Source organism: Phaseolus vulgaris, chromosome 3 (genome assembly GCF_051622355.1).
Source record: "Phaseolus vulgaris cultivar YP4 chromosome 3, ASM5162235v1, whole genome shotgun sequence".
In the NCBI taxonomy this organism is placed as follows: domain Eukaryota; kingdom Viridiplantae; phylum Streptophyta; class Magnoliopsida; order Fabales; family Fabaceae; genus Phaseolus; species Phaseolus vulgaris.
This window is the reverse complement of record NC_143500.1, coordinates 7,358,446-7,374,350: the sequence shown is the minus strand read 5'-3', so window position 1 is coordinate 7,374,350 and position 15,905 is coordinate 7,358,446. Positions and strand designations below refer to the sequence as shown.

Genomic DNA, 15,905 nt, shown 5'->3' with positions numbered 1-15,905 from the left:
ACTTACTAATTTAGTGAGAACTTATTTGAGAGGTTGAGATGTCTAAACACATGCCATTATTATCTCAAAATGTCAACACATGTCATTATTATCTCAAGATGTCAACATCTCATAAATACATTGATATTATTTAAATAAATGTAAATAACTATATCACAAATAATTAATTATAATAATTTAATTGGTATACTTTCTTTCTAAAAATATTGATTGTAAATTTTTGTAAAATATTTGATTTTAAAATTGGCTTTAAAAGTTCTTACCATATATATATATATATTTATATTGTAATAGATAAAAGATAGATATTAAAGAAAAGGAAATAGAATTAATAATATATTTTTATAATAGATAGAAGATAAATATAAAAAAAAGATAGAGACTTTGTAGACAGCCCTCACAATTGGAAATCCTATGAATGGTGTGGTATGAACACTTTTGGTAATTTCCTATTCCTTTTTTGTCTCTATTTTTTCTTGGGCAGACTTAGTGATGAGTTGTAGAGAAAGAGTTTCAATAAAAAAATAATAATAATCAACACTTCATTTTTTTTAAACTTTAAATTTCTATATGAAATACAAAACATGCAAACATATTGTGAAAAGGGTTAATTTTCTACTTAGTAATAGTTCTGAAATAAATTATATTAATTTTTTTTATTTAATGTACAAAAAGATAGTAGTTTTGTTTTAAAAGCTGATTTTCCATGGTTTTTGTTTGTTTTTAAAACTACAATACACTATGACTCCATCATTGCTCTTCTTTGGTCGTCATTGGTGACTACAATACATTATAGATTTTTTTAGAATTATAATTCTTGAATGAATGATTAAACTTCTTTTGGTTGAAAAAAGCTTTCATTTTTTTTATATAAGGTTTTAAAAATTAAAAAACCATATGTTGCCATCTTTATATCAAACTTTTTTTTAACATATTAAACGATTTAACAAAATAATGCGGTATTAATTTTAGTAAATTTTTATTTAATTTTAAAAATTAGTTACGCATCTTTCTCACAAAATATATTTTTGAAAATTTTGAAGTTATCTTCCAGTTATGTTTTAATCACAATATACTATAGCATACTTATTTATTTATCATATCTATTCAGATTTCTTAAAATAAATTGTAAAATTATAACAATAATATATAGATGTGTAAAATAATAAGATTGTTTATTTAATTTTTAATATTAAATATAATTATATAAATAAAAAAAATTATGGATACACATTATTTATACTAACAGAAACACAGGCGCAATAACATCTGTGTATCCGCATTTTTCTCTTTTACTCAATTTTTATGATGATAGAAATTTAATATACATACAGAAAAATCTTACATACATACAAAAATAATTTTGGATGAGTCAAAATTGAAAACAAAAAATAACATGTAAAACAAAAATGCTGAATTGATTAAACAATCTCTTTTTCTTCTTCTTCGATTTGAGTCTCTCTTCTTCTTCTTCTTCAAGTTTTTTCCCATCTTCCAATGATAGTTTTGGGATCAGAGAGTGTGATAATGTTCACGTTAAAGTTATTATTGACTTGATAGTAGATACAAAAGAATAATGGTTTTACCAAAGAATATAGTTACTTGAAATAAAGTGAAGAGGGGGATTGGAAATGGAGGTTATTTTATCTCATATGTTAGATTTGGTGTGGAAATGTGTGACCGTATGCTTTCTCTCCTCCTATTGTTGTCTTAAAATAAGAAATTAAGGGTAGGGTGGAGTGTTGACATATAAAAATATTAATTTAAAATTATAAAAATAATTTAATTTTTAAGTAATTTATATGAAATGACAAAATACTTTATTATACTAATAAAATAAGATATATTAAATAAAGATAGAATCAAAAAAAGATTGTGTACACAAAAAAACAGTTATAATGGGGAATCCCCTTTATATATACTAGCAGAATAGGTGCATCCGCACCTGTGCACATTTTCCTTTTTTACTTAATTTTCACGATGATAGAAATTTAATATACATACAGAAACACTTTTGGATGAGTCGAAAATGAAAAACAAAAAATAACATGTAAAAGAAAAATTATGAATTGATTAAACAACATTTTTTTTTCTTCGATTTGAGTCTCTCTTCTTTTTCAAGTTTTTTTTCTTTTCTTTCATTGGTAGTTTTGGGATCAGAGAGTGTGATGATGTTCACGTTAAAGTTATGATTGACTTAATGATAGATATAAACGAATAATGATTTTACCAAAGAATATAGTTACTTGATATGGAGTGAAGAAGTTGAAAATAAAGGTTATTTTATTTGATGTGAGATTTGGTGTGGAAACGTGTAAGAGTATGCTATCTTTTTCTTCCTATTGTTATCTTAAAATAAGAAATTAAAGAAAGAGTGGGGGAGTTAATTTGCGTATAAAAGTTATAAATTAATATTAAAATAAAAAATAATTTTATTTTTAAGTAATTAATATAAAATGACAAAATACTCTATTGTACTAATAAAATGAGATATATTAAATAAGGGTAGAATCGGAAAAAAGTTATACGGTTATAATGGAGAATCCCTTTATATATTTGCATATAAAAACTGTACATTAATATTAAATTAAAAAATAATTTTATTTTTTAAGTAATTCATATAAAATGACAAAATACTCCATTGTACTAATAAAATGAGATATATTAAATAAGGGTAGAATCAGAAAAAATTTATGTACACCAAAAAAAGTTATAATGGAAAATCCCTTTATATATTTGCATATAAAAACTGTACATCAATATTAAATTAAAAAATAATTTTATTTTTTAAGTAATTCATATAAAATATAAAAATACTCCATTGTATTAATAAAATGAGATATATTAAATAAGGGTAGAATCGGAAAAAAATGATGTACACACAAAAATGGTTATAATAGAAAATCCCTTTATATATACTAGTGGAAACACAGGCGCAGTTGTGCCTGTGTATCTACATTTTTCTCTTTTACTTAATTTTCACGAAATAGAAATGTAACATATATACAAAAATAATTTTAGATTAGTCGAAATTGAAAAACAAAAAATGAATTGCAGAGAGTGATTGAAAATGAATGTTATTTTATTTTATATGTGAGATTTGATATGAAAATGTTTGAGAGTATGCTCTCTCTTTCTTCCTATTATTGTCTTAAAATAAGAAAAAGAGTGGAGAGTCATATAAAAACTGTACATTAATACTAAATTTAAAAATAAATTTATTTTTTAAGTAATTCATATGAAATGATAAAATACTCCATTGTAGTAATATAATAAGATATATTAAATAGGGGTATAATTTTAGATGAATCGAAATTGAAAAACAAAAATAGAGTGAAGAGTGATAGAAAATGAAGGTTGTTTTATTTTATATATGAGATTTGGTGTGAAAATGTGTGAAAGTATGCTCTTTCTTTCTTTCTTCCTGTTGTTACCTTAAAATAAGGAAATAAGTGAAGAGTGGAAGTCATATAGAAAATATACATTAATATTAATTTAAAAATTAATTTTATTTTTTAAATAATTCACATCAAATGATAAAATACTCTATTATATTAATAGAAAAAGATATATTAAATAAGGGTAGAATCGGTTATAATAGAAAATTCATTTATATATAAATATATATAATATGTAATATATTATATATTATATAATATATTATATATATATATTATATGAAATGATTAGTCTGATCATTAAAAAAGAAAAAATAACATGAGATTGAAAAAAATATTGTGAAAGGGGAAAAAATCCATCTCATTCCTATGGGTCTGAGATTTCACCGTGGATCACAATTCTCTCATTGTCGAAACACTAACACCCGAAAGAGAGCCGTCATACGCCCTCCGCGACAGCCTCATCCGTGACGACGAGCTCCTCCCCGACGAAGAGCTTCCTCCGCCACGCGACGAGCCACTCCTCGCTACAACAACCTCCGCGACAACGAGCTTCCTCGAAGGTATGCTATTTTCGTCAGTGTGATTTGTCTAGTGGTTCTTTAACTGATTAGGTATAATTTTTTGATCTATTTAAGCAATTGACCTTAATTCAGGAATGCCGGAGAGCAAAGCAGTGGTTGGGTTATCATGGCAGCCACAGTTGCCTATTCCATCATCATTAAAACCCACTGATGGGTCTCATACCAAACCTCAAACTCAGACACCAAGCAACACTCTTTGGAAATCCAGTTCAGAGCTGGTTGGTGGCCTTTTTGTCCCTCCAAACAATCCCACAAAATTAAACAAGTTACTCAAAAAGCAAGTTAAAGACACTGCTGGAAAAAATTGGTACGCAGTGTAGCATTAGATTATTCTCTCTAGCAAGTCTGCATCTCTGTGCTGTTCTTTTTTCTTTGGCGATTCATCTATTAATTTGTAGATACCTTAGCTCAATGTAGTCATAGTAACACTTTTTAATCAAACAAATAACAATATATTTATATACTCATTTTGTTCATTTATCTTATAGTTTCTCTTTTGTTTATTTAGTTGGAGTGTGAATGGGAATGATCTTGTAATATTTAAATCTATGGCAGGTTCAATATGCCGGCCCAAACCATTACCCCTGAGTTGCAAAAAGATTTAAAATTATTGAAGGTGATTTTGACTTTTAATATCTTTACCTTTTTATAGTGTTGTTCGAATAAGCTCATGTGTGACGCATTGTAAAATTAGCTTGGATTGAGCAAATGATGACATACACTAGTAATATTTAATATATATATATATATATATATATTATGTGATATTATTGAAAATAATAAAGTTAGTTATATACTATGATGTTTGTAGCATTAACTCCTATTTTAATTTTAAGATATTAAATAATATGTAAGTACAAAATTTGGGTACTTCATAAAATATTAATACATTTATCGTTCTAATTCAGTCCATCCCACACACATACATGATCACATTCAAAACGAAAAGAAATAATCGAAGCAGAAATAGCAAAAGTAAATGATTCTTCTTTTCCATGTACTATGGTATTGGAGATAAATGTCGGATTTAGCTTTTTATTACTATTGTGATGTTGAATTTTGGTGGGATTGATGAAAGAAACAGAAAGGTTGAAAGACAGAGAAAGAAGAGGGGAAGAGAGAACAGAACAGAATAGGGAGGTTTAAGAGAAAGAGGAGAGAACTATGAGGTCAAAGAATATGTGCACTGCACTTCTGTCATTAAAATTCAATCTAGATTCAGCTGCTTAGAATACAATAACCTTATTTGTGGGCAGGACTAACTAACTTACCAACATCCTCGTCTTATTTATATTTACATATGATATTGTGCAATGCAATTTTGGGTTGTTGGACTTTTACTTTACAAGAACCCTTCTCATAGTCTGAGACTCTAGACTACCTGTTGCTAATATTGTATGTTTGTATGATTTATATTGTTTGCTGCTTCCTCTGGGCCTTTACCCATTTAAAACCAAGAACCCTAATGGGCCTGTTGAGGGAGATGGCCCAAGGCCATTGAAGGTTTATGTCAGAAAAAGTAACAGACAGAGTTGATCTATTTGTATTGGAAAGGCAGTAGTAAATTATAAATGAGTCAGTTATGTTCTACATGTAACAGTTACTACCTATAGGTTACAGTTACACTCTCTTCTTTCCTCTTCTACAGTACTCTCCTTGAAGCAAACACACCCTTAGAAAGTTCGCAGAGGGGAAGCTTGGTAGTTTTTGGAGTGTCTTGTTGAAGGAGACTCCTTGTTAAGGGGAACCCTGTGTCTAGGTGTTTACTCAGATTTGGTCTACAAAACGGATTAATTAGTAATAAAAGTTCCAGTATTCGGTATATTCAATTATTGACTCTAACAGACTCCTGATCTGAAATTATATCTTGTTATGGTGTTATCTTAGAACTCTTTTTGATACTTCCTTGATATGGTGAAATAAGATGCAATGATGTAAATTATTGTATAAAATATCAACTTCTCAGGCTACTAAAATGTAAATTTGAGGATACAATGACAAATGTTTAGTCATATTAAATGCATCTGGAAAAAAATCATTTAGATGTAGTCTTTTATGTATTTCTCAATTTGTGTTAAGCTGTGTAGTCGTTTTGTTCTGTGAACCAGTTCTCATCCTTAGACTTTAATAATAAGCATGTATGTTGGTGGTTACAGTTGAGGTCTGCCCTTGATCCAAAGCGTCATTACAAGAAAGGTGATTCTAAATCAAAGACACTTCCGAAATATTTCCAGGCAAGCAGGTTTTTGATTTATATACATTACACTGACATAAGTTTTGAGTGTTATTACTTTCATCAAAATACGAATTTCTATTTTGACATCTTTTAGATAATTTGTAATTTTGAATGATCAGGTTGGAACAGTTGTAGATTCTCCATTGGACTTCTTCTCAGGAAGATTAACAAAGAAGGAAAGGAAAGCCACGCTTGCAGATGAGCTGCTTTCTGATCAAAACCTTGCAGTCTATAGGTAAGACAGGCCTTGAACTGTGTATCTGCCTGGTTAGAGAGTTGTTTATGCATGTTCCAAACTCTTTTGGTTACTTACTCCTTTTCATTAAATAATTTTTCTTAGGAAACGGAAGGTTCAAGAAATTGAAGAACAAAATCGACCAGGTGGGAACGAAAAGTGGAAGATTAAAGGTAGTAATTCCCGGAAACGGGCTAAGGAAAGAAGGATTTACTGAATTATTCATCCATTTCAGCTGTGGGCAGAGTTTAGGGTTTAGGGAGTTTAGGGTTTAGAATTATTTAAGGTATATAAAGAAAACCGTAAAGTCGATTGATGCTATGTATTCTTCTATCTATGGTATTTGGCCAATGTCTTTGGCCTATTTTGATCTGGGTTAATGATCAAAATAGACAGATTTTGTGGTAGGAAGAGCTTGTGAAATTATCCTCTAGAATGTGAACTTCAATACTTTACTTCTATTTAATTAAGTTATTAATTGAAACCTGCAATAATATAATTACTTGATATTTGCCTTCCACATCAATTAATTATATAACCAATGCCATTTTTTTTACCATCAAAGCGATTTGAATTATAAAGTCAAGAGAGTGAAGTGTCATTCTAAACAAATGAAGAACAGAGTGTTGAATCAGTTGAATTGATTTCTCTATATGATTAATTATGTTGCCAATATAGTTGGTTGGTCAGTTTGTTTAAATTAGAAATAGTTGTTTTTAAAGTAAATAATTTTTGGAACTATCACTTTTAAGAAAAAAATAATATTTAATTTTAAAATACTTGGTTATTTTTAAAATAAATGTTAGAAAAATGAATTAAATAAAAAAAATCTATTTATTAAAAAAATCTTTCTTTAGAAAACTCACAAGCATACCGATTCAATAGATTGATTTTATACTTTGTTTTCGTCGGACATGGTGTTATTTGCTGGCATTTACGTTTTATTTTATTTTATTATGGGTTATTATTGAAATGAGTTAGATAAATCGTAACAACGCTATTTACGTAATTAATGAAATTTAAAATTGTGTAGAAAATCGCTATTTACGTAATTAATAACCAACCTACTTATTATGTAAAGGATTTCACACATTTTCTTTTAAACCTTTTATTTGAAAAGACAATCACCTTACCTCCTTTTATATTTTTATTAAGATAATAATATATTTTTTATATTTTTAATTCAATTTCTAAAGTTCATTAATTTTAAAAAGGAAATTTTTTATATATAAAAATTAGATTAAATGATTTAGTTATATGAAATTACACTCACCTAACTTTAGAATTTTTAAATGACATTTACTTCTTTTAGTTTTGAAACAAACACACAAATTTCTTATATTATTAATAAAATAATATTTATATCTATATCTTTCTACAACATATTTATACTTAGATTAAAATTATATTTAAATATAATAATAATTTAATAAATTGAATTACATATTTATAGTAATTATTTATTTTGTATTAAAATAGTGTTTTCTAAAAATACAATTTTTTATAACACCGTAGTTAATTTTAATTGGATGACTATCACTTTTTAGATATTGTTAATATTTAGTAAGTAAAATATTCACTTTTTTATTTTTAATTCTAAATTTTTAATTTTTATTCTAATCCTAAACCTTAAATCTTAAACCTGATGTTATTTTTATGTTTGGAACCACAATCCTTATGTCGTGTATGTGTAGATTCTATACATATACTATTGATTACATAATCTTGCAGTGAGAACAATTGGAAAAAAATTTCATATTGGTTTTGATATGTTATTTAGACCTCTAGTTTTTAGGTGTCATAGTGATGGAAATTATGGGAGAAGATGAGATAAACTCAATTCAAAACGAGAAGGCAAATTCATGATATATTTTTCCTTGGAAGATAAGTTTTAGGCAAAAATATGTGTGATTCTCTAGGTACATTTTCCTTTGTTTCTGAAAACATAAATTCTTCAATTCTATAAAATTTGTAATTAGATTAAACCTTTAAAATAACTACACAATATATATGCATAAAACAATGTCCGTGTCACACTCGGAAGATTTTAATAGATATATAACCATATTAAGCATGTTCCAATGTTCCAACAAATATTAACCTATGATCATTAGAAACATAATTGGTAAATACTAACATTGTGATTCTCCCTATAGAAAGTCCTAATACATTCATTAATGGCAGTCACGTCACGCCGTCTAGGGTCGTGTCACGTTGCCTGGGTCACGTCACATCTCGAGGAATGGGACTGCCGTACAACCAGTGAGACCGACCGACCCCCACCATTAAAGACTCATCGGGCATACCTGCCCTCGAGCCTGGGGTAAGTGTATCGGTATGGGCGAGACCGACCCTTGGTCTCTCTGACCGAGACCTACCTGGCTGCCCGAGACCTGATCTACTTGACTAAGACCAGGGAAACCTGGCCGAGACCTAAGAGACTTGGCTGAGACGACCGAGACTTGAGAGACTTGGCCGAGACGACTGAGACCTGAGAGACTTGGCCGAGACGAGGGAAATTGCCACGGTCAGCCTGGCCGGCCGACCCATACTACCGTTAACGCTCAAACCAAGGTCAATGAAGTTAATCCATCATTAAGGATTAGGTAATGCAACCCTAAGTGAGATCCACTCCGCTAATCAGGCCCAATAAGGTAAGCCCATTAAAATAATATAAATAGCACACATCCCAAGGAGAAAGGTACGTCATTTATTACTGTTCACCTACCAGAGCACTGATCACCCGCTTTACTGACTTGAGCGTCGGAGTGCCTTCGCAGGTACCCCCACCATCTGGTGTTCATCCGAGACCGAGTGCCGAAGGAGAAACAGAAGGACGAGAAGAATCTCAGTGCATCACCCAACAATCTGACCGACCGAAGGAAGAAGAAGTCTTTAGGTCCCATCTCCAAAACAAAATTCTTTTTCGATTCCTAACTACTTGAAGTTTTATAAGTGAAACATAAATATTTTCTTTCAATAATAAGTTTTGTTCAAGTTTTGTTCTTAATACTCTATGATCCTTGGGGCCAAAGTATCAACTACCTTCATCATACATCCATAACAAGGAAAAATTTCTTTCGTTTGAACATTATCATATTGTTTAAGTAATATAACTCAAGAAGTGATAATAGAAATGACATCTCTCTTGCTCCAACAACCTCTCATTAGCTTAAGCAACTATTTTTTTTAGTAAAGATAGTTTGTTTGGTCTCTTTATCAACTCAAACACTCACATATCCACCTCTCAAGGTTATATATTTAATTAAAAGAGGTTATTCTTTAAATAAATTTCAACAAAAAAAATTCCTTTAAAAATATCCATAATTATTTCAACAGAAATTTCCTTTAAGAATATCCATAAATTAATCATTAACTTAATAACTGCCTGTTTATTAAAAAACAATATTTAGACTTAACGTCATTTTAATAGGTTTAAAAAAATTACAAATAAGTATCTTAAATTTTCATTTATTTCCTACTAATTAGTTGTTAAACTTTATCTTGTTTATATTTTTAGTAAGTTATAAACTACTACTAAAAACCAAGGCTTAACAATCTAATTTTCTTATATGTAATTATTTTATAACAATTATTTTTTTCTACTATATCTTTATAATTTAACCTTTTATCATAAGAAAGTCTCAATCAAGTTCCTCAAATTTAAAAATGCAACAATGTGATTCTTTCCGGATTAAATCTAAGTTCCTAAATTGTAAAATATGCAACAAGTTGAAATTAATATAATTGGTTTTCTAAATTATTATTATGTATAGGTTATGAATTGTGTTATACAAAAATGAAAATCATCAATATAATATTAATAATTGGATTTAGAACAATTTATAATTAAGAGTTCTCTTTTTATGTCATTCCTTTAAAGAAAAGAGATTTGTCTTGATTTATATCTCAAACATTCCATCATACTAAGAACATTAACAAATTTTTATTTGAATAACATTAAACACTTGAGCAGTGAAACTCTTATAAGAGAGATAATTACTACAACCTCTCTTTCATATATTTTAATGTACCAAAAATACATTATATTAATTTCTTTCAATGTAGCTTTTTAAAAATTTAAGAAATTATGAAGGACGTATCTTACACATAATTAAGAACACTCCTCCAAAGATAAATTATATTTTTTATTTAAATAATATAAATTTACTCAAATTTTATTATAATTTAATATATATATATATATATATATATATATATATTAAAACAAAATTTACTTCTTTTATACTTTAGGGGACTTAGAACATACTGTAAACACTAATTATTATTTAGTCTCTTACTTGAAAAATGATTTATTATTGTAAAATCATGATATTATATATTAATATTTTTTTAAAACACATATATGTATGTAGAAATATATATTATAATTTATAATGATATTTACAAAATTATCATATATTAATTAAAAAATATATAAATTTTATAAATTTATAATATAATATAATAATATAATATAATAATATAATATAATAATATTATATAAAAAATATTTTAAAACATACCAACATAACAATACCTATATTTTTTTTTTCTAGTTATACATAAAAAAAAACACATATATTTAAGTATTATATAAAAACTTTCTGGTTACATATATGTGCAACTTCACAACTTAACTAAACTAACACCTCAAATAATAATAATCATCTGTCATCACATAAAAAAATTATTTTTTAATTGTTGATAATCTTACTTTTACAAAAAATTTAAATTAAATGTTTTTAAATGAATAATTATTAAAACAATCACTTAATAAGTAAACTGGATTTATTTATTAAAAAAATAAATAATTACTTTTTATAAAACTATTAAAAAGCACATAGAAAACCAAAATCTAATTTTTATTACTTTTTTAAATAAGATTTGTTTAGAAGATAAGTTAAATTAAAAATTGCTACCTGTTCCACAACTCAAGAAGATAAATATTCCACATGGGCAAGGCACATCAAAACATCAAGCTCTTACAGCGGGCAGAACGGTCAGAGGGTGAGCCAAACCCCCCTGCCCGAAACCTCAGATTCCAAAATTTCCCTCCCCACCACTCAAACCTCACTCCCTCAAACATCATCTACGTCCCCAAACCACGTTATCCAAACCCAAACCATGTCCAGCTTCACTCACGCCACCACACTCCTCCACGCCCACCTCAAAACCCACCACAAAAAGCCCTCCACCACCACCACCACTCTCCCCCACACCGGCACCAACAGAAGGAACCTCATCTCCACATTCCTGGCCACTTCAACAGCAGTGGTAGCAGCGCATGGCAGCACCCAACAAGCCCTGGCCCAGAACTGGGGCACCCGCTCCTTCATCTGGGAGCACTTCTTCGGGCCCGGGCTTTCCCCGGAAGACGCAGTGGCCCGCATAAAGCAGACTGCTGAAGGGCTCCACGACATGAGGGAGCCTCTGGAGACACTGTCTTGGAGGTATATCATGTTCTACATACGCATCAAACAGGCCTACCTCGACCAGGATTTGAGAACTGCTTTCTCCACCTTGCCTCAGAATCGTCGCAAGGACTATGTCAAGACTGCTAATGAATTGGTCTCCAACTTTGGCGAGGTATTTCACTGTTACTTCTTCTTACTTTCTCATTCATATTATCCACATCTCAAATCTAATGCTTATTACTTCAAAAACTTAACATATTAACAAGTGCATATGTCATGATTTCTCAGAAGTTTTCTTCTTCAGGTTTATGAACCAATATGCAGAACTTATATATTATTCATTCATTTCAATTTTATTTATAATCCTAAGAAAAAATTATTAAATAAAAGTTAATTTTAAGTAAAAATCTCATTAAATCATTAAATTACATACTATTTTATAAACTAAAAAATTATTATATCTAAATAATTTTTATATTTATAAAATAATGTATAAATTTATATTTAATTAATTAATTAGTTTAATTAGTTACTAAGATTTTAGCTATTAATTTTAAAATCTAAAATATTTAGTATTTACAATTTTAGTAACTAATTATATAAAAATTTAAAAACAATTTTATTAATAATAGAAACTGTTTTATATATAATAATGTTTTTACTATTAAAATTACTTTTTTAATTATTTTCTTGTAATCTAATGAATTAGGAAATAAGGTTGATTATTATTAGAGCATGGTTGGATGAGATGATTAATTTTAGAAAAAAAGTATATAAAAAAATAAATTGTCCCTTTTATCATAAATTAAAAATATTATAAAAAGAACTTCTAAAAATTATTTTAAACATAATACAGGAAATTAACTCTATTTTATGTTCATTATTTTTCTCCTAAAAATTATTGTAAAGAAAATAGTGTAAACACCCTTATACTCTTGCTACTTGTCTAATTATATGTAAAATTTGTATGAGCTGAATTGGATACTTTCATTACTCATCTATAATGACATGTTATGCATGATTTATCTGAACTGATGAATTTAAGCAGAAACCTAAGTTAGCACTTGCAAACCTTTTTCCCTTAATAAAATCACGTGTCTTAAAAAAGTGATTTTTGGTTTGCATTTTGTTCAGTTTGATCGGTATATTCGGACGCCAAAGGTGTATGAATCATACCTATACTACGAGAAGACATTGAAGTCAATAGATGAACTTGTGGCCATACTAACATAGCACAAGGAGGAAGATGCAGGGAATATATCAGTATTCGGAATTCTAATTTTGTGGTATAAAACCTCATGTTACTCTTTTTTAATATATACATATATATGCATTATGTACATACTTGTCATCAGAATTTGCAACTTTTTTCCAAATATTTAAAGTTTAACACGAAGGCTCAATCATGCTCTGCTGTTACACATCGATTACACCCAGAAACTAAAAGTTCAACATTTACACACTTCGATACCAAACCACAAGTGCACACTAGAAAGTTTTTGATGAAGACGATTGTTTTTTGTTGAAACCAAGTTGTAAGAAGAAAAGGGCATGAACAGTTGGAGAAGAGATCAGTTTCGAGAGATTGCAAGAACTGATATGATGATTAGTATTGTGAAGAGAGCAACAGCAATGTAAGAGCCAATGAGGGAACCCGAAATGCGTTCACAAAAGTTGTTGTATTGTTGGCAGATTGCAAACCAATTGGCACCTGCATTTCCTTTGTGAGCTATGTACACTATCGATGTTGCTGCAGAGGCTGAAGCCGTGATCAGACCCATCATTACCTTTTATTACAACATTAACCAAAACTTCATCAACAATATTAAAATTAAGGACTAATTAAGGAGTTAACATCAAAATTAATTAGTATATATATTTTAGCATGACACTAATTTATATATTATCTCATTTTTTTCATTATTATAAAAAAATCATTAAATAAAAACAAATTTTAAATATAAAAAATAATTAATTGTTATATTGATATTATTTTAAAAATTAAAAATATTATCAATATTTAAATTAGTTTTCATTATTGATATATAATTTTTAAATTAATATTTAATTAACTATAAAGATTTTAACTACTAATTTTATAAATTAAATAATTAATAACTAATTAGATATCAATTTAAAAACTATTTATTAATAATAAAAAATTTAAATATTAATAATTTTTTTAATTTTTAATATAATATATAATTTAATTTTTTTTTTCTTCTAAAACTGATTTTTATTATTTTCTAGTAGTGCATGTTATGCATAACAACTGCAAATACAAAAATAATACTTTTGGCAATTAAAACCAGCATTTAGTAAATATATATTAAATAATATTGAGACAGCATCCCGTGTCTTTATTTTAAGGTTCTAATTATAGGATATGTTTTTATTTAGTTTAACTTTTATACTAGAAAATAGGTTATGCTTGGATATTATGAACCAAATTTATAGTATGTAATACAATTTATTACCTTTTTACCATAATCGTTTGAAAGCCACATATCAATAATGATTTCTTGTAATGCATAATAAATATTTTCCAGGATATGTGTATAACATAAAAACTTTATACTATCAATCAATTAAAATTCAGGATAAGTATGACTTTTTTTTAAGGTTTTTTATCAAACTAAATAAAATTATAATAATACATGTAAATTCGTGTTTGAATAATTTGCTGCCATATCCAAAAAAATTGCCTTTGTGATAAGGAGAATCTGTTCGTTTACCGTGTCAAAAGCAACAAGGAGAATTCTACTCTTCACTGCAGTGCTCCTTAACATGTGGAAGACAGATAGAACAAGTGAAAGCACAAGATAGCCAGAAACAATAGAGTTTCCCATCACAAAAAACCTGGTTTTGCATGTTCACACACATCCAATGTATTAGCCAACTTTTTTCTAGCAATTCAATCACATGATTTCAGATACACAAAAATCACTCTTGAGAATGAAGATGTAAGTTAAAACATTTGCTTAATATGTTACCAGTTTGTTCATCAACTTGATTGAAAATACTTGAAACTAAACACACACTTACACAAGTGAGGGAAGGTCATCAAATTCAGCTCTGAATTTGATGAACTGTGTGGTAAATGGAAGGGTCTCATTGGTGGTTCCCATGGCCAATGCAGCACCTAGGGTTCCAACTGCTGCAAGAATTCTCAAAACAAAGTCCATTACAGATAACCCTCTTGTGACCCCTTTTCTTGGGGATGCACCCTTGGAGGCTTCTCCAACTTCAATTGAACTACTTCCCTTCATTCTCCTCCAATCTCTCTTCAACACACTTTGGCTCAAAAGCTCTATAGTTATGGTGGTGAAACATGCATTTATATATAGGTGTAGAATAGCCATGTCAAATTTGTGTTAGGTTTGGCAAGTATTTGTCTTTTGTTGTCAAAAGCATGCCACATGGAAGCTAATGAATGAAATTATCCACTCATATTCACCTGCTCGTACTTGTTCAACCATCTTTTATTCAAATTATCACCTGCTCCATTACAAGCATAAAGCACTCATCGACTACAACAGTGAGACATTTGATTGGTTACTACTATTGATTGATGACTACTGAGATTTTTACCATATTTGGGTATAAGAAAAGAGTAATGATATTTTTACACCTTGCTACACTTTACACCCACAACAAAATATTAATATTTATAATAAAAAAATTAAAATAAAATAAAACAATGTTTTTAATGAAAATATAAACAAAATGCAAAATGTTTAAATAATTTTTAAAATTAAAAAAATTAAAAATAATTAAAATATTAATATTTAGTGGGATGTAGGGTGGAGCAGTGTCAAAAAATCATTTTTCATAAGAAAAAGGTGAGACAAAAGAAAAGTAACAAGTGGTGTTTATTTATATTAAATGACAAAGAATTAAAACACGTAAAAAGAAAGATAATCTCATTTCTTATTAATGAATTTATCTATTATTTTCAATATTTTTTATAACTAGTTATTATCATTATTATTATACTAATAATAAATGAAAATTTTTATAATTAATTATGTTTGA

The 15,905-nt window shown here is 28.2% G+C and overlaps 3 protein-coding genes across 4 annotated transcripts; 2 read left to right on the top strand and 1 right to left on the bottom strand.

Annotated features, from left to right (window-relative positions):
* The first annotated feature begins 3,688 nt into the window (after positions 1–3,688).
* Positions 3,689–6,960, top strand: LOC137806401 (rRNA-processing protein fcf2). 2 transcript variants are annotated; one of them, XM_068606510.2, is made up of 6 exons: positions 3,689–3,961; positions 4,055–4,289; positions 4,538–4,598; positions 6,139–6,216; positions 6,338–6,453; positions 6,559–6,960. In XM_068606510.2, exons 2-6 carry the CDS (start codon positions 4,057–4,059, stop codon positions 6,668–6,670), a joined length of 600 nt encoding a protein of 199 aa, XP_068462611.1. In that variant the 5' UTR covers positions 3,689–3,961; positions 4,055–4,056; the 3' UTR covers positions 6,671–6,960. The 2 variants fall into 2 exon arrangements, 1 of the variants encoding a protein (XP_068462611.1); XR_016519699.1 differs by having other exon boundaries at positions 3,726–3,961; positions 6,139–6,224.
* A 4,470-nt stretch (positions 6,961–11,430) lies between these two features.
* Positions 11,431–13,210, top strand: PNSL2 (PsbQ-like 2). The gene is made up of 2 exons (XM_068606519.2): positions 11,431–12,042; positions 13,005–13,210. Exons 1-2 carry the CDS (start codon positions 11,581–11,583, stop codon positions 13,101–13,103), a joined length of 561 nt encoding a protein of 186 aa, XP_068462620.2. The 5' UTR covers positions 11,431–11,580; the 3' UTR covers positions 13,104–13,210.
* On the bottom strand, positions 13,150–15,291 carry LOC137806408 (CASP-like protein 7). Its single transcript, XM_068606520.1, has 3 exons — positions 14,916–15,291; positions 14,606–14,729; positions 13,150–13,657 (listed from the first exon to the last, which is right to left on the bottom strand). Exons 1-3 carry the CDS (start codon positions 15,230–15,232, stop codon positions 13,442–13,444), a joined length of 657 nt encoding a protein of 218 aa, XP_068462621.1. The 5' UTR covers positions 15,233–15,291; the 3' UTR covers positions 13,150–13,441.
* Positions 15,292–15,905: the final 614 nt, after the last annotated feature.

What these genes read in the sequence shown, in the direction of transcription:
- PNSL2 (XM_068606519.2), top strand. Translation starts at nt 11,581, where the DNA reads ATGTCCAGCTTCACTCACGCCACCACACTCCTCCACGCCCACCTCAAA. An exon ending in TGGTCTCCAACTTTGGCGAG is followed by an intron (nt 12,043 to 13,004) that starts GTATTTCACTGT and finishes CATTTTGTTCAG; the next exon opens with TTTGATCGGTATATTCGGAC.
- LOC137806401 (XM_068606510.2), top strand. Translation starts at nt 4,057, where the DNA reads ATGCCGGAGAGCAAAGCAGTGGTTGGGTTATCATGGCAGCCACAGTTG. An exon ending in AAGATTTAAAATTATTGAAG is followed by an intron (nt 4,599 to 6,138) that starts GTGATTTTGACT and finishes TGGTGGTTACAG; the next exon opens with TTGAGGTCTGCCCTTGATCC. An exon ending in CAAAACCTTGCAGTCTATAG is followed by an intron (nt 6,454 to 6,558) that starts GTAAGACAGGCC and finishes AATTTTTCTTAG; the next exon opens with GAAACGGAAGGTTCAAGAAA.
- LOC137806408 (XM_068606520.1), bottom strand. Translation starts at nt 15,232, where the DNA reads ATGGCTATTCTACACCTATATATAAATGCATGTTTCACCACCATAACT. An exon ending in GATGACCTTCCCTCACTTGT is followed by an intron (nt 14,730 to 14,915) that starts GTAAGTGTGTGT and finishes ATGCAAAACCAG; the next exon opens with GTTTTTTGTGATGGGAAACT. An exon ending in TCCTTGTTGCTTTTGACACG is followed by an intron (nt 13,658 to 14,605) that starts GTAAACGAACAG and finishes TTGTAATAAAAG; the next exon opens with GTAATGATGGGTCTGATCAC.